General features: G+C 48.8%; 8 protein-coding genes across 8 annotated transcripts; 2 read left to right on the top strand and 6 right to left on the bottom strand.

Moving 5' to 3' along the window:
• Window positions 1-290: 290 nt before the first annotated feature.
• Window positions 291-1,718, bottom strand: LOC117189114 (aspartic proteinase oryzasin-1-like). The gene has a single exon (XM_033394119.1). It carries the CDS (start codon window positions 1,683-1,685, stop codon window positions 489-491), a length of 1,197 nt encoding a protein of 398 aa, XP_033250010.1. The 5' UTR covers window positions 1,686-1,718; the 3' UTR covers window positions 291-488.
• Window positions 1,719-1,801: 83 nt separating this feature from the next.
• On the bottom strand, window positions 1,802-3,155 carry LOC117189112 (lysosomal aspartic protease-like). Its single transcript, XM_033394117.1, has one exon. The coding sequence runs from the start codon at window positions 3,070-3,072 to the stop codon at window positions 1,867-1,869; it is 1,206 nt and encodes a 401-aa protein (XP_033250008.1). The 5' UTR covers window positions 3,073-3,155; the 3' UTR covers window positions 1,802-1,866.
• A 1,438-nt stretch (window positions 3,156-4,593) lies between these two features.
• Window positions 4,594-6,071, top strand: LOC117188905 (secretion-regulating guanine nucleotide exchange factor-like; the record flags this gene model as incomplete). The annotated part of the gene is made up of 3 exons (XM_033393478.1): window positions 4,594-4,809; window positions 4,865-5,637; window positions 5,698-6,071. Coding segments are annotated over 3 exons (1,086 nt in total), but the record flags the coding sequence as incomplete, so codon positions are not given.
• A 724-nt stretch (window positions 6,072-6,795) lies between these two features.
• On the top strand, window positions 6,796-8,567 carry LOC117188904. The gene is made up of 4 exons (XM_033393477.1): window positions 6,796-6,877; window positions 6,937-7,328; window positions 7,449-7,668; window positions 8,497-8,567. The coding sequence occupies exons 1-4, from the start codon at window positions 6,796-6,798 to the stop codon at window positions 8,565-8,567; spliced, it is 765 nt and encodes a 254-aa protein (XP_033249368.1).
• An 857-nt stretch (window positions 8,568-9,424) lies between these two features.
• LOC117188903 (aspartic proteinase A3-like) lies at window positions 9,425-10,298 on the bottom strand (the record flags this gene model as incomplete). Its single annotated transcript, XM_033393476.1, has 1 exon — window positions 9,425-10,298. A coding segment is annotated over one exon (855 nt), but the record flags the coding sequence as incomplete, so codon positions are not given.
• Window positions 10,299-11,110: 812 nt separating this feature from the next.
• On the bottom strand, window positions 11,111-12,504 carry LOC108161532 (aspartic proteinase oryzasin-1). Its single transcript, XM_017295812.2, has one exon. It carries the CDS (start codon window positions 12,471-12,473, stop codon window positions 11,247-11,249), a length of 1,227 nt encoding a protein of 408 aa, XP_017151301.2. The 5' UTR covers window positions 12,474-12,504; the 3' UTR covers window positions 11,111-11,246.
• Window positions 12,505-12,596: 92 nt separating this feature from the next.
• Window positions 12,597-13,942, bottom strand: LOC108161533 (lysosomal aspartic protease). The gene is given in 2 exon segments (XM_017295813.2): window positions 12,597-13,446; window positions 13,449-13,942. Coding segments are annotated over 2 exon segments (1,203 nt in total). The 5' UTR covers window positions 13,858-13,942; the 3' UTR covers window positions 12,597-12,652.
• A 2,101-nt stretch (window positions 13,943-16,043) lies between these two features.
• LOC108161531 (cathepsin E) lies at window positions 16,044-17,600 on the bottom strand. Its single transcript, XM_017295811.2, has one exon. It carries the CDS (start codon window positions 17,389-17,391, stop codon window positions 16,138-16,140), a length of 1,254 nt encoding a protein of 417 aa, XP_017151300.1. The 5' UTR covers window positions 17,392-17,600; the 3' UTR covers window positions 16,044-16,137.
• Between the last annotated feature and the right edge of the window lie 4,001 nt (window positions 17,601-21,601).

The following is a 21,601-nucleotide window of genomic DNA, read 5'->3' as shown; positions in this document are numbered from 1 at the left end:
TGTGATTTATCGAGTAATATAGTTTCTATAGGGTGGTGCTGTGTGCTAAGTCTCTCAATTATATAAAAAAGTCCCAAATTTTGTACTCATATTTGCGCTCCGTGCGAGCAAAGCGAGTGGACGCGGCCGAAACGGAGCGAGAGAACCGAACAAAGCGATTAAGCCGAACGAAGAGAAGCGGGTGAGCCAGGGGTTGGTGCACGAAACACTAAACTCCTTATGAGAACTAAAAGCACAGTTTAGAGCATTGTAGGACTTAGCTTAGACTTTAATATGCTCTATATTTGATTATCGGACCCCTAAAGCTTTTTAGTTTCTTTTAAACATTATTTATTATTATAGTTGTATTCTATTATATTGATTATTATATTGGACACTATTTATGAATATATTTGAGTACATTTAGACATCTCCCAACTCAAATTTCCTATACAATGCGCAAGCACTTGGATACCCTAACATTCATTTGGCATCAATTCAATTCCCATTCAATGCATAGCCGTGGCCAGTCCAATTTGATTGTAGCCCATGTCATAGACCGTGTAGTAGGCGCCCATAAAGACCTCGCCGAGTATCCACAGGTCACTGCCCGCGAGGCTGGTGAAGCTCGAGACACACGTCTCCCCGTACTGCAGAATATAGTCGGATGGCTGCAGGGGGAACTCCTTTCGGGCAATGGTGAAAACCATCGTCGGCAGGCTGGCTATCGTCGAGCAGTTGACCAGAAAAACGCCGCTCGTGTCCTGCGGATTGAGCACAGCCAACAACTGGTTGATCTTTTTGATCGCGGCTGTTGGAGCCACCAGCAGGGAAGTGCCCACATCGAGTATGGCCTGGCAGTGGGTGCAAAAGGTCTTCCCGCCCAGCACCGCACTGGTCATCACGAACTGCCAGTATCCCTGCTGGGAGACGGGGACGTAGGTGAGGCAGCCGCTGAAGAGTGTCGCATCAATGCCGCCGAGAACTAGCTCGCCCCCGTCTGTGGCATTGGTGCCGTTCCTGTTCAGATAGATGGAGAAGACCGGGTGCTTGATCAGCCCTTGGGCCACCAGGTTGTAGAACGGCGGAGTGACCCCGCCGATCGAGATACTCGCGTAGCCCAGACCCAACATCCCGTCGAAGGGGGAGGAGAGAAACGTGGCCTCTGGCTGTTCGGTGATCTCGGCAAAGACCTGCCTCTGAATGGCCAGCTCCGCTATGGTGACCGTGTCCTGCGACAGGATGCCCGAGAGCGCCACTCCTCCCTGCGACTTCGAGGCGTATTCGATCGTGAAGGCCGTGCCATTGGCCACATACGAGCTCGAGGACTTTGAGTCGTACTGGTTGTGGCTCACGCAGGACTTGACCGTGGCCGGACACTTGCTGGAGGGCACCCAGAGATTCGCAGAGCCCGTATCGATCAGCAGGATGAACTCCTGCGGCGGGGTGCCAATCGTCACTGGCAGATAGTACTCCGTGTTGAAGGCATTCCCCAATCTAGTCCCAATCGAGCCAGAGTCCTTTGTTGTCTCTGTTGCTGTTGCTGTCTCTGGTGCTGTTGTGGTGGCATTCAGTTTGTGTTTTATCGACAGGGACTTGAGCTCGTTCTGCACATTGAGATGACTCGCCTGGGGATTCCGGCGTCTGCCCACCTTCAGGCGCCTCCGACACTCCACCTCCAATGAGCAGAGGGCCAGTATTAGCATCAGTTTACAGCAGCACCACTTCAATGTGTGACCGCCCTTCGGTCACGTATTTATAGCCGCTCTGGCCGTGCACCGTTGGGCCAAGAATTTCACACGTGATAGCGTCAAGAAACATATTTCGGGGGTGCGGGGGAGGGCATTCCACATTTATTATTGCATATTTCTCGAAGAAGAACAAAACTTAGTTGCTCAAAGGAGCGAAACCCACGCGATTCTGGCCAAAATCGAACTGCGTGTAGTACTGGCCGAGGAAGACATCGCCCAGGACCCAGAAGTCGGTGCCGATTTCGGTGAAGGTGGACATGCAGGACGTATAGCCTTCGTCGTGGAACACGCTGATGTACGCAGAGGCAGGCAGGTCGAAGGTGGTGCCCCCAATGTTGAAGCTCAGCACGGGAAGGGAGTCCAAGGTGGCGCAGGGAATGTAGTTGCTGCCTTCGATGAGGACGGCCCCAATGAGCTGATTTATCTGGGTATAGACCGCCTGGGGACAGGCCAGCAGGGAGGTACCCGTGTCGGCAATGGCCTGGCAGCCGTCGCACAGCACCGTGCCGTTCCAGGAGATGCTGTCCACGCTGAACTGCCAGTATCCCTCCTGGGAGACGGGCACGTAGGTGAGATCGCCGGCCATCAGCGTCTCATCGACGCCGCCGAGCAGCAGCTGGCCACCCTCCTCGGAGGAGCCGTTCCTCGCCAGATAGAAGCCGAAGGTCGGCTCATCGATGAGCCCCTGCTCGTACAGGTTGTAGAACGGCGGCACCACGGAGTCCACGGCTATCGTCTGGTATCCCATTCCCAGGATCCCATCGAAGGCGACGTCCGTGAAGCTGCTGCCCGGCTGCGACACCGCCTCGCCGAAGGTCTGATTGGCAATGGCCAGTCCGTTGATGGTCACAGTATCCGTGGCCAGGTATCCGGTCACACTGCCCGTTCCGTACTGGATCGAGAAGTTCTGGCTGTTGGCCACATACGTGGACGAGGCACTGGCGTTGTACTGGTTGTGCTGCTGGCAGGCCACGTCCGTGGACAGGCACTGGGCCGAGGGTATCCACAGGTTGGAGGAGCCGGTGTCGAACACCACGTTGAAGTACTGCGGCGGAGTGCCGATGCTGATCTGTCCGTAGTAGTACATGTTCATCGAGTTGCCCAGCTCCTCGGTGGTGTAGTCCGGCTCGCTGTTCGACGGATAATCATTTCCGTAGTCCGGCTGTCCGTAGTCGTACACCACGTAGTTCTCGATGAGCTGCTGATACTTGTGCCTCAGCGAGCGCACCTCCTGCTTCACATGCTGGCGACTCCTCTTGTGCTCGCTCTTGTGGATCTTGATCCTCTGCAGCTCGGCACTGGCCAGCGCCAGTACACACAGTAGCACAAACCACTTGAACATTTTATTCCTTTTTAGATTCTCGTTAAACTGTCTTTTCGATGATGCCCTTTTAGTGTCAGGGGCCGGACTGCTGAAGACACCCCCAGGGAACGGCCTTTTATTGGCTCGACCCCATGACAAGGGCAAAGCCGGCCGCAATGGATCACCGATAGATAAAATTTACTGGAAAAAGATATCTCATGTGATCGATTGTCCATGCCGATCGTTTACACGAATCGCAGACGTGCCAAAAATAAACAAAAAAAATATATTAACCATTAAACGCAGACACTGGGCTTTCCAAGAATCTAAATGACGGATTTTGAATGAAAAATTGTAGAAACAATTGCACTTTTCGGACTGGGCTTCATTGATAAGGAAGAGGTCATAATTGTATGGTAAACAAATCAATTTGCAGAGATAAATATGGTCTGAAAACTAATGTTCTTATCTTATCTTCAATTAAAAGTTGACTCCCTGCGGAAGGGTAGATTGACCTTGAATTCGAACAAGGTCATGGAGAAAGAGGGAGAGCTTGAAAAGCATAAACATACAAATGTTGAGGTACCCGAGTCCCAAATGTGGAAACTGCAGCAGATGCCGCTTGAATCAGGGACCAGTGGCTCCAGGAACTCAACAAATTTTTTTTGAAAAGCCACAAACATGGTGAAATTGTACAGAATTATCCAGTAATACTTGTTAAATTGTTATTCTATGCTAAGTACATCCAATTAAGTTCCAGTTCAAGGTGTAACAAGGCCCATACTAAAATTACATTGGGAAATTGTTCTTTTCTTGGAAAATGGCTTACTACGAGTACATTGTTTTTCCCCATTTGCCTAATGGGGAAAAACAAAGTAATAAATTGTCTTTGGTCATCTTTATTACATTAATTTTTCTTTCCCTTTTTTATGTCCATTTCCAAACCCTTTATTGTTCCTATGACAAAAAAGAGAACAAGACCCGCGCTCATATTTCTGTGGTGAGATTTCCGTAGCAAATTCAATTTTTCGCATGATTTTCACCCCTTTAGCCGTTTCCAATAAGAGCACACGCATAACAAAAGAGAGAGTTTCTTACCTTATTGGCAGCGCTCTCTCTTACTCTTCCTTTTTGATCTGCTTCTTGTCTGCGCCTAGTTCTCCTGCAGTGTTAGAAAGAGAGAGCGATAGATGTGCATTTGGCACGTATGCCATGGCGAACGAAGGGCAAGGCAACCTCGAGATCGAATGAAAAGCTTTCAGCTTTCAAAATATACATATGTACATACATATGCACGCACATATGTAGGTGTATTAGATATACATTAATATGTGCATACATATGTATAAGCCACTTGCTGCACTGCACATTTCCACACATCAACCATCAGGCATGCAATTTTTTTAGTTTAAAAAAAAAACACTTTAGAGCCAGGATTTTGGATATTTCCCACTGCACTGCACTAACACAAATAGCGCGAATATATTTTGCGATTTGTATAAGCTTTTTACTGCTTTTTGCGGCCAAAGAACGCGGAGCTAAGACGACAAAAAAAATTGAACAGAAAGCGAGACGCGTAGGCCGCAGCGCCTGACCAGACACTCCTTCGCCCCCCAGCTGGTGCGCTGCATTCGCGGCGGCGGGGGGCACGTACTCGTCCTGGACACGAGCGGAAGGGTGCACGCCTGCGGCTGGAACAATCGCGGACAACTGGGCCTGGACTCGACGGAGGAGTGCCACAACGAGTTCCAGATGATTCCCTCAGAGTACTTTGAGGTGACACCAACGCTGCCATCCATCAAAGGCCACTTTCACCTCTCGATTCTTTCAGGAGGTGCCCATTGAAACGGTTAGCTGCGGCTGGGACATCTCTGGCGGGATAACCCTGACCAAGCGACTCTTCGTGTGGGGCTCCAACGCCTTCCAGCAGCTGGGGATCTGCCAGCGCGGGTTCATGGCCGTCCGTCGGCCCCTCCCCGTGCGGCTGCCCAAGGAGGAGCCTGCGCTGGCCATCAGCTTCGGGCTGCGCCACTGCGCAGTGCTCACGCAGGACCACAAGATCTACGTGTTCGGGCGGCTGCGCGTCATGGACCCCCCGCCCATCGAGCTGGACATCACGGCCACCACCCTGCACCGCTGCAACACGATGAAGATCCAGGTGCACAATCCGAACGAGCTGCGCATCGTGGCCCTCTCCAGCGGCCAGCACCACATGCTGCTCAAGTGCGTGGACCTGACCCAGGAGGGCGGCAGCACCAAGCGGATTCTGTCTTTGGGCGACAACAAGTTCGGCCAGTCCAACGCCTTCCTCTTCGAGGAGGACGTGCGGCAGCTGGCCGTCGGCTGGACCCACAATGCGGCGCTGCTCCGCAACAACGAGATCCTCATGTGGGGCCGCAACTGCTACGGACAGCTGGGCACGGGCTCGATCAGCGAGCAGCAGGCGGTGCCCCAGCCACTGAGCCTCCGACTGCCCGACGGCCAGACGCCTGCTCGCGTGCACATGGGGGCAGAGCACGGCCTGCTGCGGACCACAGCCGGCGAGATCTACACCTGGGGCTGGAACGAGCACGGAAACTGTGGCAGCAACAGTACAGAGAATGTGTAAGAATCTCCCTTCTGCCAGTGGATTGGCTTTAAATTCAATTTTCGATCAATTTCCAGATGCAGCCCTACACTCGTGGAAATCCCGGGACGCGTGAAGTTGGCCGGAGCTGGCTCGGGCTTCTGTTACGCCATTTCCGAGTCGTCTGTTAATTAATTTTATAATAAATGTTAAAAATGCTTAAAAATACTAAACGGAATATCGAAATTGAGGTATTTGATGTCGGATCATGAGCAAAATTGTACGAATAATCAAACCCAAGCAGTTGGCGCTCTTTCTTCCATCGATAGTTGAAGAAACATCGATGTATCGATAGTAACAATGAAGTTTTTCAACCTTCAGCAGCTTTACTTGAACTCCGCGGAATTTTCGTTGCAAATACTATTTGCCATTTTACAGTGAAAATAAAGTGCTTTGTTTTTCAAAAACTTAATCTTTTCCACAGAAAAAAGAAGGTAAATATGGTAAATGGTAGATTTTTATAGATTTTATTCGAAATGTGCGGCTTGCCAGGCAATTAGTGGATGAATTTGAGGGCGCTTATGGTTTTTGAAGCCAACAAGTGCAAATGGCGATGGAGAATCATCAAAGTGCAATGAAATATTCGAAATATTTGCGGCACCGGCCTCTACACACTCGTGTTCCATGATAGATGCCTCAGAGCAGAGAACTATCTCCCTTAAATAATTGGCCCAAAGTGAGACATCGCTTCTTCTGCGCAAAATGCAATGGATTGGATTGATATTTCTTCGATCCGCAGAAGTCTCACTTTAAGACTTCTGTGGGCATGTGTATGCCGGCATTTTTCGTTCACCAATACACAAAAAGATTAACCAGTGCTGCCAATAGTTCATCCACTGATACACACACGCACACACACCACTCAAGCCTCCACGACCTCTGACTGGGCAGCACTGTCGTGGTAGGCGGCTGTGTCGGGCAGTAATTCCGAGAAACTTCAGCGTTTATTAGTAGACCACTACGCATAAATAAAATAAATTTCCCATAAATCAATTTTTTTTGTGCAACCGATCGCCATAAACAAACGAACAGACGACTGGGATCCGATTACTTCCATTTCGCTCGAAGCAGTGAAGGTTCTCGTTCAGCGGTGTTTCTTTCCAATAAACATTTTCATTTCTTTCTCGCCCAAAAAGATGTCGGAGAATAGCTTCAACTCAAAGTATTTGGACGATGACGATGAGCACGATGAGGACGATGCGATTGCTGCCTCTGAGGGTGTGTACCAATGAATCCTCTAAACTAAATATAATCCAAGCGTTTGTCTCGCGCTTTAGGCAAAGTTTCGAGCCAGCTGGCCAAGCGCATCTGGCAGCCAACCATCGATGATATTACCCCTGGGGTCTGGGAGCCGCCCGAGAAGCCCCTGCCCCACGTGGAGGAGGATGCTCCGATGAGTGCCGAGGCCCTGGCGGAGGCTCTAGCGGTGAGCGAGATCGCCTCGGACTTTATACACGAAGTGGAGCGCGCTCTCTACGGCGACAACAGCAAGGATCCGGAAAACGGCTCCGCCCAGTACTTCAAGGCGGCCGAGAATTATTCGCTGTTTGGCGCCAACTACATGGGCTTGGAGGAGGACAAGACCAAAAAACCGCCGCCGGGCTTCGACCAAATCTCCAGTCAGATTGCGGCTGGATCGGCCGGAGTATCCGGCCAAAGCTACTCGGGGGTAAGTGGTGCTCTAGGCTTTCAATGAATTAGGAATCGATGATTCGTTGGCTAGAATATGCCCAATATGCCCTCCTTCTTAGCTGTTCTGAGGAAAACCCCAACTCTATCCGTATTTCAGGGACCCTCTTCATCCGGAATGGGCGGCATGGCAATGTCCCAGCAGCCGCAGCACAAGGCCGCGAATCAGCCAGGACCTGCAGCGCTGCTTCCACAGCAGCAGCATCATCCGCGTCATTATTCGCCAGCGACACTGCCCAGGGTCATAGCCGAGGCAGCAGCTCTGGCTGGAGCTGGGGCTGGCATCGACATTGGCCTGCACGCCCATGGACATCTGCCCAGTGCCACGGAAATGGCCATCGGACACATTTACCAGGAGCTCATGGGCATGAATTTCAATCAGGCCAATATACAGCAGCAGCAGCAGCAACACCACCACTACCAGCAGCAGCAGGCGGCTCTCCAGCAGCAACAGGCGGCTCTCAAGCAGCAGCAGCAGGCGGCTCTGAAGCAGCAGCAGCAGCAGCAGGCGGCTCTGAAGCAGCAGGCGGCTCTCCTGCAGCAGCAGGCGGCTCTCCAGCAGCAGCAGCAGGCGGCTCTGAAGCAGCAGCAGCAGGCGGCTCTGAAGCAGCAGGCGGCTCTCCTGCAGCAGCAGGCGGCTCTCCAGCAGCAGCAGCAGGCGGCTCTGAAGCAGCAGCAGCAGGCGGCTCTCCAGCAGCAGCAGCAGGCGGCTCTGAAGCAGCAGCAGCAGGCGGCTCTGAAGCAGCAGCAGCAGGCGGCTCTGCAGCAGCAGGCGGCTCTCCTGCAGCAGCAGGTGGCTCTCCAGCAGCAACAGCAGGCTCTCAAGCAGCAGCAGCAGGCGGCTCTGAAGCAGCAGCAGCAGGCGGCTCTGAAGCAGCAGCAGCAGGCGGCTCTGAAGCAGCAGGCGGCTCTCAAGCAGCAGCAGGTGGCTCTCAAGCAGCAGCAGGCGGCTCTCCAGCAGCAGCAACAGCAGCAGGTAGCTCTCCAGCAGCAGCAGCAACAGCACTCGGTGGCCAATCCTGGTGTCGCCGCCACTGCCATGATGTACGCCAATATCGAGCTGCAACAGCAGGTGACCTTGCATCAGATACAACTGCAGCAGATTCGCCACCACCAGCAGCATCAGCACCAGCAACAGCACCGTACAGTACGCGGCATCTACGGGACCAATGGCAAGGGACCACATTTCGGACCTCCACATTTCGGCGGTCGCAAATAGGCACAGGAAAGGCATCCACAAAAACAAAAAGAATATTTCTAAGGCACAGAAATACACAGAAAATGTATACTCTAAATTTTACGAAAACTCGAATTTAAAGTGGTCTTCAAAACGAGAGACAGATTCTCTCTTCTTAAAGAAAAGCCTCAGCATTCCTAGAGCGGGAAATCAAATTGTTTTGTCTTACAAAATAAATTCATATAAATCGTAGAACTTCCAGCAAAGAGTTCAGACCTTGACGAATATTGCTCATTCCAAATCAAACTTAAAATCAATTAAAAAATACGAATTTCTCAATAGAAAAAAAAATTTAAAAGACCAGTACATTCTGCATTTGTAAGTGCTTGAATTTTCTATGAATATTCTGCACCAGATAACGATTTTCTCCATATATACTATAACATAACATCCTTCCATACAAACACTTCATATATACTGTATACAAAACATTTAAAAAACAAAGAGAAGCAACCATTCTAAATAAAATGTTAAATACAAAAAAGTGAAAGGCCTTTAAAAAAGAAATATAAGTGTAAAGAAAGGGAAATTAAATGTAATATTTAAATCCAAAATTAAAGACTGCCCAAAGAATCTCTAAACAAATTATATATATACCCACAGATGTCCAAAATTGGCTAAGAATATCCATCATAAACGAGGAATGAGTGAAAGAAGGAACACAGTTTGAAGATCTCCGAACATAGGCACACAACCAAATACTATATAGTATAGCTATTGGGTACTTTATAGACATTGATAGAACACCTTCCAAAATGTACCAAAAGTAGCCCAAATAGTGCCCCTATATATACGATATATCCACCACAAAATTCCAACTTTATTTTCTAGAAATCTAACAGAAATTTATGTTCCTTTCTACTTGGCCTTGGCAATGCCAATCCTATTCTGCTCCACATCGAACGACACATAGTGCTCCCTGAAGAAGACATCTCCGATGATCCAGAAATTGAGCCCCGCCAAGTCCATGAAGCCCGTGATGCAGACATCCCCTTCGTAGGCGATCACATACTCCTGTGGCCGCACCTGGAACTTCTTGCCGGCGATGCCGAGCTCCAGGACCGGCAGATAGCTGATTCGCCCACAGGGCACCTGCCAGATGCCGTTGGTGGCATTGTAGGTGGCCCTGATTTTGGTGTTCAGCTGCGTGATGTCCTCGGTGGGTCCCACTATCAGAGAGGTGCCCGAGTCCATGATGGCCTTGCAGCTGTTGCAGCGACGACACTTCTTCGAGGGGAAACCAATGTAGTCCATCGTGAACTGCCACATTTTCTGTTGGGTTACGTTCACGTGGGTCAACGAGCCGTGGTACAGGCTCGAGTTGGAGCCGCCCAAGATCAGCGATCCCCCGTCGCCGCTCTTCAGGTGGAACGAGAATATCGAGCTATCGACCAACTTCTGATCGATCATCGGATAGAATGGAGGCCTGGCACCTGTCACGGAAGCCCTGGGATACGCCAAGCCCAGGACCCCATCGAAGCTGCTGCACGTGTCCGTTTGGCTGACCAGCCCGAAGCCCTGGTCCTTTATCGAGATCTGCCCAATGGACACCGTTTCCGAGGCTGTCACGCCGCTCACCTTTCCGACTCCGTAGGTGATGCTGAAGGAGGTGCCGTTGGCCTTGAAGGACTTCGATTTGGCCGCCTGGAACACAGCGTTGCCGCACTCCTTGATGCAGGTGCTGCAGTTGGAGTTGGGAATCCATAGATCCGATTAACCCGTATCGAACTGCACGGTGAACGCTTGATCGGAGACAAACAGAGGTCCGTAGAACTGGGTTTGAAACGCATTAAAGAGCGGTTCGATGGCCTCTGCAGGTGCACTGGTGGTGGTCGTGTTGGTGGTGCTCTGAGTCGTTACTGCTGGCATTCCGAACTTGCGTCGCATGTGCTTCCGACTGGCCCACAGGTGTCGGCCATGTGGCAGCTTGCGGTGCCTGTGTCGCTGCATCGCAATTCTGTGAAACGCCTCACTGGCACAGAGGAACGCACAGAACAGCAGGATAACCACACGTCGATTCATGTTTGAAACTCTGCTCAATCTCCAGTCCGCGCTGCAGTACTTATAGTCTTTGAATAGGGCTTTATCGGGCCAAAAGCTGGATTTGGTGGCATAACATTCGCACGTAAGGCCGTGCCATGTGCCGAAAACACACATAATTTGGTTCTCATTATGTGATTTATCGAGTAATATAGTTTCTATAGGGTGGTGCTGTGTGCTAAGTCTCTCAATTATATAAAAAAGTCCCAAATTTTGTACTCATATTTGCGCTCCGTGCGAGCAAAGCGAGTGGACGCGGCCGAAACGGAGCGAGAGAACCGAACAAAGCGATTAAGCCGAACGAAGAGAAGCGAGTGAGCCAGGGGTTGGTGCACGAAACACTAAACTCCTTATGAGAACTAAAAGCACAGTTTAGAGCATTGTAGGACTTAGCTTAGACTTTAATATGCTCTATATTTGATTATCGGACCCCTAAAGCTTTTTAGTTTCTTTTAAACATTATTTATTATTATATTTGTATTCTATTATATTGATTATTATATTGGACACTATTTATGAATATATTTGAGTACATTTAGACATCTCCCAACTCAAATTTCCTATACAATGCGCAAGCACTTGGATACCCTAACATTCATTTGGCATCAATTCAATTCCCATTCAATGCATAGCCGTGGCCAGTCCAATTTGATTGTAGCCCATGTCATAGACCGTGTAGTAGGCGCCCATAAAGACCTCGCCGAGTATCCACAGGTCACTGCCCGCGAGGCTGGTGAAGCTCGAGACACACGTCTCCCCGTACTGCAGAATATAGTCGGATGGCTGCAGGGGGAACTCCTTTCGGGCAATGGTGAAAACCATCGTCGGCAGGCTGGCTATCGTCGAGCAGTTGACCAGAAAAACGCCGCTCGTGTCCTGCGGATTGAGCACAGCCAACAACTGGTTGATCTTTTTGATCGCGGCTGTTGGAGCCACCAGCAGGGAAGTGCCCACATCGAGTATGGCCTGGCAGTGGGTGCAAAAGGTCTTCCCGCCCAGCACCGCACTGGTCATCACGAACTGCCAGTATCCCTGCTGGGAGACGGGGACGTAGGTGAGGCAGCCGCTGAAGAGTGTCGCATCAATGCCGCCGAGAACTAGCTCGCCCCCGTCTGTGGCATTGGTGCCGTTCCTGTTCAGATAGATGGAGAAGACCGGGTGCTTGATCAGCCCTTGGGCCACCAGGTTGTAGAACGGCGGAGTGACCCCGCCGATCGAGATACTCGCGTAGCCCAGACCCAACATCCCGTCGAAGGGGGAGGAGAGAAACGTGGCCTCTGGCTGTTCGGTGATCTCGGCAAAGACCTGCCTCTGAATGGCCAGCTCCGCTATGGTGACCGTGTCCTGCGACAGGATGCCCGAGAGCGCCACTCCTCCCTGCGACTTCGAGGCGTATTCGATCGTGAAGGCCGTGCCATTGGCCACATACGAGCTCGAGGACTTTGAGTCGTACTGGTTGTGGCTCACGCAGGACTTGACCGTGGCCGGACACTTGCTGGAGGGCACCCAGAGATTCGCAGAGCCCGTATCGATCAGCAGGATGAACTCCTGCGGCGGGGTGCCAATCGTCACTGGCAGATAGTACTCCGTGTTGAAGGCATTCCCCAATCTAGTCCCAATCGAGCCAGAGTCCTTTGTTGTCTCTGTTGCTGTTGCTGTCTCTGGTGCTGTTGTGGTGGCATTCAGTTTGTGTTTTATCGACAGGGACTTGAGCTCGTTCTGCACATTGAGATGACTCGCCTGGGGATTCCGGCGTCTGCCCACCTTCAGGCGCCTCCGACACTCCACCTCCAATGAGCAGAGGGCCAGTATTAGCATCAGTTTACAGCAGTTCCACTTCACCTCCATCGCGGTGCGGCTGTCGACTCAATGTGTGACCGCCCTTCGGTCACGTATTTATAGCCGCTCTGGCCGTGCACCGTTGGGCCAAGAATTTCACACGTGATAGCGTCAAGAAACATATTTCGGGGGTGCGGGGGAGGGCATTCCACATTTATTATTGCATATTTCTCGAAGAAGAACAAAACTTAGTTGCTCAAAGGAGCGAAACCCACGCGATTCTGGCCAAAATCGAACTGCGTGTAGTACTGGCCGAGGAAGACATCGCCCAGGACCCAGAAGTCGGTGCCGATTTCGGTGAAGGTGGACATGCAGGACGTATAGCCTTCGTCGTGGAACACGCTGATGTACGCAGAGGCAGGCAGGTCGAAGGTGGTGCCCCCAATGTTGAAGCTCAGCACGGGAAGGGAGTCCAAGGTGGCGCAGGGAATGTAGTTGCTGCCTTCGATGAGGACGGCCCCAATGAGCTGATTTATCTGGGTATAGACCGCCTGGGGACAGGCCAGCAGGGAGGTACCCGTGTCGGCAATGGCCTGGCAGCCGTCGCACAGCACCGTGCCGTTCCAGGAGATGCTGTCCACGCTGAACTGCCAGTATCCCTCCTGGGAGACGGGCACGTAGGTGAGATCGCCGGCCATCAGCGTCTCATCGACGCCGCCGAGCAGCAGCTGGCCACCCTCCTCGGAGGAGCCGTTCCTCGCCAGATAGAAGCCGAAGGTCGGCTCATCGATGAGCCCCTGCTCGTACAGGTTGTAGAACGGCGGCACCACGGAGTCCACGGCTATCGTCTGCTATCCCATTCCCAGGATCCCATCGAAGGCGACGTCCGTGAAGCTGCTGCCCGGCTGCGACACCGTCTCGCCGAAGGTCTGATTGGCAATGGCCAGTCCGTTGATGGTCACAGTGTCCGTGGCCAGGTATCCGGTCACACTGCCCGTTCCGTACTGGATCGAGAAGTTCTGGCTGTTGGCCACATACGTGGCGAGGCACTGGCGTTGTACTGGTTGTGCTGCTGGCAGGCCACGTCCGTGGACAGGCACTGGGCCGAGGGTATCCACAGGTTGGAGGAGCCGGTGTCGAACACCACGTTGAAGTACTGCGGCGGAGTGCCGATGCTGATCTGTCCGTAGTAGTACATGTTCATCGAGTTGCCCAGCTCCTCGGTGGTGTAGTCCGGCTCGCTGTTCGACGGATAATCATTTCCGTAGTCCGGCTGTCCGTAGTCGTACACCACGTAGTTCTCGATGAGCTGCTGATACTTGTGCCTCAGCGAGCGCACCTCCTGCTTCACATGCTGGCGACTCCTCTTGTGCTCGCTCTTGTGGATCTTGATCCTCTGCAGCTCGGCACTGGCCAGCGCCAGTACACACAGTAGCACAAACCACTTGAACATTTTATTCCTTTTTAGATTCTCGTTAAACTGTCTTTTCGATGATGCCCTTTTAGTGTCAGGGGCCGGACTGCTGAAGACACCCCCAGGGAACGGCCTTTTATTGGCTCGACCCCATGACAAGGGCAAAGCCGGCCGCAATGGATCACCGATAGATAAAATTTACTGGAAAAAGATATCTCATGTGATCGATTGTCCATGCCGATCGTTTACACGAATCGCAGACGTGCCAAAAATAAACAAAAAAAATATATTAACCATTAAACGCAGACACTGGGCTTTCCAAGAATCTAAATGACGGATTTTGAATGAAAAATTGTAGAAACAATTGCACTTTTCGGACTGGGCTTCATTGATAAGAAAGAGGTCATAATTGTATGGTAAACAAATCAATTTGCAGAGATAAATATGGTCTGAAAACTAATGTTCTTATCTTATCTTCAATTAAAAGTTGACTCCCTGCGGAAGGGTAGATTGACCTTGAATTCGAACAAGATCATGGAGAAAGAGGGAGAGCTTGAAAAGCATAAACATACAAATGTTGAGGTACCCGAGTCCCAAATGTGGAAACTGCAGCAGATGCCGCTTGAATCAGGGACCAGTGGCTCCAGGAACTCAACAAATTTTTTTTGAAAAGCCACAAACATGGTGAAATTGTACAGAATTATCCAGTAATACTTGTTAAATTGTTATTCTATGCTAAGTACATCCAATTAAGTTCCAGTTCAAGGTGTAACAAGGCCCATACTAAAATTACATTTGGAAATTGTTCTTTTCTTGGAAAATGGCTTACTACGAGTACATTGTTTTTCCCCATTTGCCTAATGGGGAAAAACAAAGTAATAAATTGTCTTTGGTCATCTTTATTACATTAATTTTTCTTTCCCTTTTTTATGTCCATTTCCAAACCCTTTATTGTTCCTATGACAAAAAAGAGAACAAGACCCGCGCTCATATTTCTGTGGTGAGATTTCCGTAGCAAATTCAATTTTTCGCATGATTTTCACCCCTTTAGCCGTTTCCAATAAGAGCACACGCATAACAAAAGAGAGAGTTTCTTACCTTATTGGCAGCGCTCTCTCTTACTTTTCCTTTTTGATCTGCTTCTTGTCTGCGCCTAGTTCTCCTGCAGTGTTAGAAAGAGAGAGCGATAGATGTGCATTTGGCACGTATGCCATGGCGAACGAAGGGCAAGGCAACCTCGAGATCGAATGAAAAGCTTTCAGCTTTTAAAATATACATATGTACATACATATGCACGCACATATGTAGGTGTATTAGATATACATTAATATGTGCATACATATGTATAAGCCACTTGCTGCACTGCACATTTCCACACATCAACCATCAGGCATGCCATTTTTTTAGTTTAAAAAAAAAAACACTTTAGAGCCAGGATTTTGGATATTTCCCACTGCACTGCACTAACACAAATAGCGCGAATATATTTTGCGATTTGTATAAGCTTTTTACTGCTTTTTGCGGCCAAAGAACGCGGAGCTAAGACGACAAAAAAAATTGAACTGAAAGCGAGACGCGTAGGCGTCTTAGTGCTCTCTCATTTCATGCTCTCCTTTTTTCGCTCTTCCTATTTGCTCGCTCATGACGACGTAATGCAAGGTGGTTCGGCCATGCAACGCTATCGCTTTTCGGGTGTTACCGTAAAATAAGACGCGAAGGAGATCGAGTGGACCACCGTGCATGTTTCATCATGCACTTATGGACAGTTGGAATTCGTTTCTGCTACTCGACTTCGTCCCTCTCTTACTGAGAATGAAGAGAGCAGTTTTGGGAGTAAGAGAGTGATACGTACAGAGAGATTTAGGTGCAGCCATGATGAAATTATACAAGGACCACCTTTTTTCTTTTGCAAATGTATGTGTGTGTGAGTATCTCTTTCTCCTTTCCTTTTCTAAGCTTTGCCAGCGAGTGCTTTTGAAGGCAAAAGCAAAAACAAAAACCTAAAGCAAAAACTGCAACAAAGAAGACAATTTGTCTGTCCTTTCGCTGGCCAAAAACAAAATTGAATTATATTGTCTTTGGTATGACCCTGTCACTCCATGAAGAAGATCATTTAGTTGTAATAAATTTAATCTAGGAAATATAGGACTAGAAATTAAATTTGGAAAAGTCTAATAAATTTCTAAACGAATCTGATCTGCAAAAACAAAGCATAATCACAATACCAGAATAATGTATATATTTGAAAGATATGTTGGTTATTAATTATGTCATTCCTATAGGTTATAGATATTGATATATATATGTATGTATAGATATTTACAATTTGGGGGCAATGGCAATGCGTTTGTATTCCATATCAAACTCGATGTAGAGGGGACCCAGGAAGACATCCCCCAGCACCCAGAGCCCGGTCAGATCATTGCCTCCGTCCGACAAACTGGTGAAACCGGAGACGCAGGTGCCATCGTAGTTGAGGATGTAGCTGCTGGCTGGCAGGGTGAAGTCCCTGCGTCCAATGTTGAAGGTCAGGGCCGGCAGGGAGGACACCTTGTCGCAGGAGATGGTATAGACGCCATCCCTCTTGTCGGCTGCCGTGATGCCAAATCTCTTGTTGATGGCCGCCAAAGTGGCAGACGGAACGACAATCAGCGAGGTCCCAGCATCGATGATGGCCTCACAGTTGGAGCAGAGATCGGAGCCAGTGTCCAGGCTGATGCTGCCGACGGTGATCTGCCAGTATCCGACTTGGGAGAGCGGCACGTAGGTCAGGCAGCCGCTGTAGAGCGTGGGATCGCTGCCGCCGAGCAGCAGCTGGCCCCCATTGCTCGGCTCAGAGGCATTCCGGTTGAGGATAAGCGAGAACAGTGGCGCCTCGATGAGTCCTTGTTCAAAAAGATTCAGCAGAGGTGGGTTCACATCTCCGATAGAGATGCTGCGAAAACCCAGACCGAAAATCCCATCAAAGTTGGACCGATTGAAGACGCTCTCCGGCATCGAAGTGATTTCGGCAAAGGTCTGATTCTTGACCGTCAGTCCGGCAATATTCAGCCTGTCCGTGGACAGAAATCCCTCCAAGATGACTGCCTCCTCCCTGGTGGCGTACTGGATCTGGAAGGCGCTGCCATTGGCCGCATACGTCTTGGACCGACTCGAGTTGTAGCGATTGTGCTGCAGGCACACCTTCTGGGTGCACTTGACAGACGGCACCCAAAGGTTGGCCGAGGCCGTGTCGAAGAGCACCTGAAACTGCTGGCTACCAATCGTCACCTGGCCGTAGTACTCCGTGTTGTAGGAATTCGTGAGCGTCTCTGTGGGTATACTCGATGACGAGGACGAGGACGAGGACGCTGTTAACATTGTAGTCTCCGCCTGGGCCGTGGTCAGCCTTGGCTTACTTCTGATCACCTTATTTTGGTGTCCCAAATTACGCAGGATCTTCCGTTGATCCGTGTCTCTTTGCAGACCCACCCGGTGGATCTTTCGGCGAGAGGTTTTCGCCTCGGCGCTACCCATCAGTAGCGCCAACAGCAGAAAGGTTATTCCCAGTCCGACCTTCTTTAGCGGCTGCATTATTCTGTGGCAGCTGCTGCTGCTGCTCTGGCCCTAAATCGTTGGCGGGGTCACGTATTTATAGAGCCACGTCGAGAAGTGCCGAAAATTCCAGTGTTATCTCTTTGGGGTGGTGTTCGGGTGAAGGATAAGAGGCTGCCAGGTGGCCGGAAATTGTTCAAGCGATGGAACAGTTTCTCTTGTTTATTTCAAGTTGTTTTTGGAATGTTTAGTTAGATTTTTTTTATTTCGCCGATACACTTTTACGCCAAATTGAGCACAAAAACGTTTCGAATTCCATCTATCTCTAATTCCTTGTCACTGATTCATAAAATGTCAGCCGTCACTGTTTATTCCTATCAATCGGAGCCATCGAATTATACAATAAATTCGTTAATATTTAAATATTTGTTATATTTTTAAATATACGATTTGTTGTTGGGGCGCCGTCTATCGCCTTAATCTGGTACCACAGCACCCCTATTGGCAAAAATTGAAACTTAAATTCCGTGTATTGTTCCCTGGGAACACTCAAATAGTTCCAAAAGCGTACACTGTTTGTATGTGGCGCCAGTGTGCAAACATTTGAATTCAAAATTTGGCGGTAATGTGCTTGTGGTCAAATCGTTGCATCTTGCTCAATTAATAACTTCTGAACGAATACATATATTTCCATAAAACAAACACCGTTTGAAAGAAAAAACTTGCAAAACTTTGTCTGATTGTAGAACATAGTGCTCTGATGTCTAAAAGCTTTACAAAACGAGGTCTAGTTTGTACAGACCATCCTTCAAGAACTCAGAGATGGCAACATCCATGCCATCTTCGATCTGGAGTGGGGATAGGGAGTGGTACTATGAAGATTTCATCATTTGGAGAATCTTAAGATCTCCTTACCTCTCCTCACATCGGCAATTAGGATGGGACCTCCTTATTGTACTGAATGCTTGGGTGAAGCCACCCCAATCACCGGCGAATATCTTGCCAATAAATAATACTTTATTCCAAATGAATTACAGTCACCATTCCACTTCCTCCTCTTCCCCCCATCCACCAATGGAAAAGTCATTCCATCGATACAACTCCTTGGCCAAAACAAAAAACTTCCCAAACCCTTTTGTTGGCTTTCAAGTTTTTGTGACCTAAGCCAAAAGGGGGGCGAGTCGATTCCTTTTTCCTGAATGCAAACGAAAGTGATTGCAAAAGTTTCTTGGCCTCTCCGACCACGCCTCATTTAGCCGCACCGAAAATATGCCAAGTTTTATTTGCTAATTGCAGTACAGTGAAGCTCCTCCAGGAGTGCGGAAGGGGAAGAGGAAGCAGCGCCTGCCCGCAAGCTGAGAAAAACTTCAATTCCAATTGAAGTTGCACCCCATTCCGAATTCATCCTCCAGCAGTCCTCCCTAACCTTTCCTCAGAGCCAAAACCGCCGTAGGCTGTGACAACGTTTACAGAAAATGGCTAGAAAAAAGTCATGAAGAGCGATTCGACGGGGTTCCGACTGAAGGATGCCCTCAGTTTTAGTTTATTTATTGTGTAAAAAGTATTTTAGATACCAAATGTACCCAAAAAACTGTCTTTAAATTGTAAGAAAATTTATAAAAATACTAGCAGACACGGCAAACCATTTGCCGCCGAATTTTGCACTACGATTGGACTTTGGTAACAGCTTTGAGTGTGTATCCGTGGCGATAAGCCGTTCAGCGCATAACAATGGGGACATGCCTTGTTATTAGCACAAATCAGCCCTTTCGGATGAGCGGAATATTCAATATTAAGCTCGTACACGAGTGAGAGACGAAGAAACGAAGCGGATATTGCATATTGCTACATCCATTGCTTATCCTTTAGGATAGACCTTACAGACAGCATTCTCTTGCCCATTAGATACCATACACCCCTTTTCAATACTCGAATACCCTATACGAATAGCCGCCTGGAGTGGTTCCCTTTTGGTTTCAGTTTGGGGGCAAAGTTGACTGCGGCAGCGAACGTTTTTCCGCAAATTTCTTTGTAAGTTTTTCCGCCCCGAGTGTGTGTCGAAGTGTGGGGGTGGTGGTGGTGGTGGTGGTGGGGGGCGGCGTCCAATGTTGTAATTGAATTTGCGTCAAGTTCTATTAAGTGGCGTAAACTTTTGGCCTCTGGAATTGAACTTGGCTCTCACCGCATGTGCATTTTTCATATGTTTATCGCACATAGCGCGGGTCTCGATGTATTTCTCTTTCTTTCCTTGCCTTCTGTTTGACATGTTCGGGGAAAAAAGTGAAAAGAAAAGAACGGAAGAAAGGAAGGAAAGAACCCCAGATAAGTCTGTGTGGGCTGTCAGGCACAGGGCAGGCCACATATGTGAGGTTATCAATGAAGCATTAAATTGTTTCTGGCATTTTAGAGTCTGTCAGTGGCGCAATCGTTGAGAGCAATCATGGGGCAGGCCCCACCCCCCACTTCCGACGAATCCAAATCTTCTGAAAATCAAAACGAGCCGAGTCCATCATCATCATTATAATCAGCTAGGAGTGACTGCCCCCCGAAAAGCTGATTTCGTATGCAGGACCTCACCGTCCACTCAAAGTTGGACTCCACTTATCCTTTTTGGTGGCTTAATTTAGCATATCAAATTTATGCATTTCATCTCTGCCCAGCAAATGCATTAAATTGCTAATGTTTGGGCATCTATTTTAAAAAGTTCTGCCCGTCCACCCAAGGAACAATAGATGGGGGGGGTCATACCGTTCCGCAATCGGGGTCACAGCTGCCGTCTTGATGCGTGGTTCCACATCAAATATTAAGATTGTTTGGGACAGCTGGTGACAACTCTGTCGCAGACTTTTTTATATGCCTCCCTCTTGAACTTTTATCGCTTCACACCCTCTTGGCCAGGGCTCAGAGACGTGACACGTGAATCACACACCAAAATTATTTTTTTTAGAGAAATTTGTACCTACTTAAAGGGGTTCCTTGATGCCTTAGATGAATAGAATGAATAGAATTCTTCATTAGTTTTAGTTCCCTTCAGTAGAACCCTTTTCCTTAGCACCTTGTTGGCCAATTAATTTGGTTTTCCATTCACTTCGAGCCATGTTTATCCACAATATTTGGGCCTAACGAATACAATAACTCGCAGGCCTCAAACGATATGATGTGGCCACAAATGTAGGCAAATAAAAGCCAGGGAACAAAACGCCATTCGATTCTGATTTCCATTTGAAGAGCAGAGAAATGCAACAGCTGCTGTTCCCATAACAAGGATCGTTTCCAAATATTGTATATATTGTGGCATTTTTTATTGCATATTTACTTTTTAACCGATAAAAGAAATATTTATTAACTGAGAGAGTGAAACGTTGTCTTGACTTTGGGTTGGTTGCCCGCAAAAGGAGGCAGGAAAGGGGAGTCGGAGCTGGACAAGGATTTAGATTTCAGCATGTTTGCACTGAAGTCCAGTTTCGGACAGGACAATTGATGGACAAACATATTAGATGTACACATGTGTGCAGCACACACACCGAACACACCAGACACTAGACACGGACACAGACACAGAGAACGATAGTTCAGTTAACTAAAACATATACCCACACGACAGTTATTTGCTTTTATGGCAGACTGAGCCTGTCTGCCCCCTCCCCGGGCCGGACAGGCTCTGTCCTGTGTACGTCAGTTGGTTGAACAGTTTATCCTGCATATAAACTTCAACAACACAACACAACATGCTCCATGCTCCATAGTCCATGCTCCATAGTCCATGCTCCACACACACACACACACACACACACACACACACGCTCAGATATCCCTCTACAACTATTTCCGCTTACTGCTAAACAAATCCCAGCCAGCAAAACACTGGACGCACAACGTTACGTATACGCAATATTGGCATTTGGCATATTATGGGAGTTTCGTCATTGAATTGACGGATTGAAGAGGAAATAGATGTGGGCAAATGGAGAGTGCTTTATTTCGGGACGGGGGCCAGGCATCAAACACAAGCAAATGTCTTTAACCCAGTCCCCATTAAATATGCTGACAAGTTGATAAATTGTTATACAGATATGTACATATATGGATTACCATTGGGTGAATCATTTAATTGGATTGAGAAACAGGAGATGGGTCAGGGATTGAATAGAATGGGATTCGATGCCTTGATAGATGGGTGTTTCCATTGGTTTGTGGTACGGTAATGTTTTCTCTATTAATCTCTTCCAAAACAGTTGTTTGGAAAGCT

Source organism: Drosophila miranda, chromosome 4, assembly GCF_003369915.1.
Source record: "Drosophila miranda strain MSH22 chromosome 4, D.miranda_PacBio2.1, whole genome shotgun sequence".
NCBI classification, from domain to species: Eukaryota; Metazoa; Arthropoda; class Insecta; order Diptera; family Drosophilidae; genus Drosophila; species Drosophila miranda.
This window is presented reverse-complemented; position numbering and strand designations above follow the sequence as displayed.

What these genes read in the sequence shown, in the direction of transcription:
- LOC117189114 (XM_033394119.1), bottom strand. Translation starts at nt 1,685, where the DNA reads ATGCTAATACTGGCCCTCTGCTCATTGGAGGTGGAGTGTCGGAGGCGC.
- LOC117189112 (XM_033394117.1), bottom strand. Translation starts at nt 3,072, where the DNA reads ATGTTCAAGTGGTTTGTGCTACTGTGTGTACTGGCGCTGGCCAGTGCC.
- LOC117188904 (XM_033393477.1), top strand. Translation starts at nt 6,796, where the DNA reads ATGTCGGAGAATAGCTTCAACTCAAAGTATTTGGACGATGACGATGAG. An exon ending in TGCGATTGCTGCCTCTGAGG is followed by an intron (nt 6,878 to 6,936) that starts GTGTGTACCAAT and finishes CTCGCGCTTTAG; the next exon opens with GCAAAGTTTCGAGCCAGCTG. An exon ending in CGCCCATGGACATCTGCCCA is followed by an intron (nt 7,669 to 8,496) that starts GTGCCACGGAAA and finishes AGCACCGTACAG; the next exon opens with TACGCGGCATCTACGGGACC.
- LOC108161532 (XM_017295812.2), bottom strand. Translation starts at nt 12,473, where the DNA reads ATGGAGGTGAAGTGGAACTGCTGTAAACTGATGCTAATACTGGCCCTC.
- LOC108161531 (XM_017295811.2), bottom strand. Translation starts at nt 17,391, where the DNA reads ATGCAGCCGCTAAAGAAGGTCGGACTGGGAATAACCTTTCTGCTGTTG.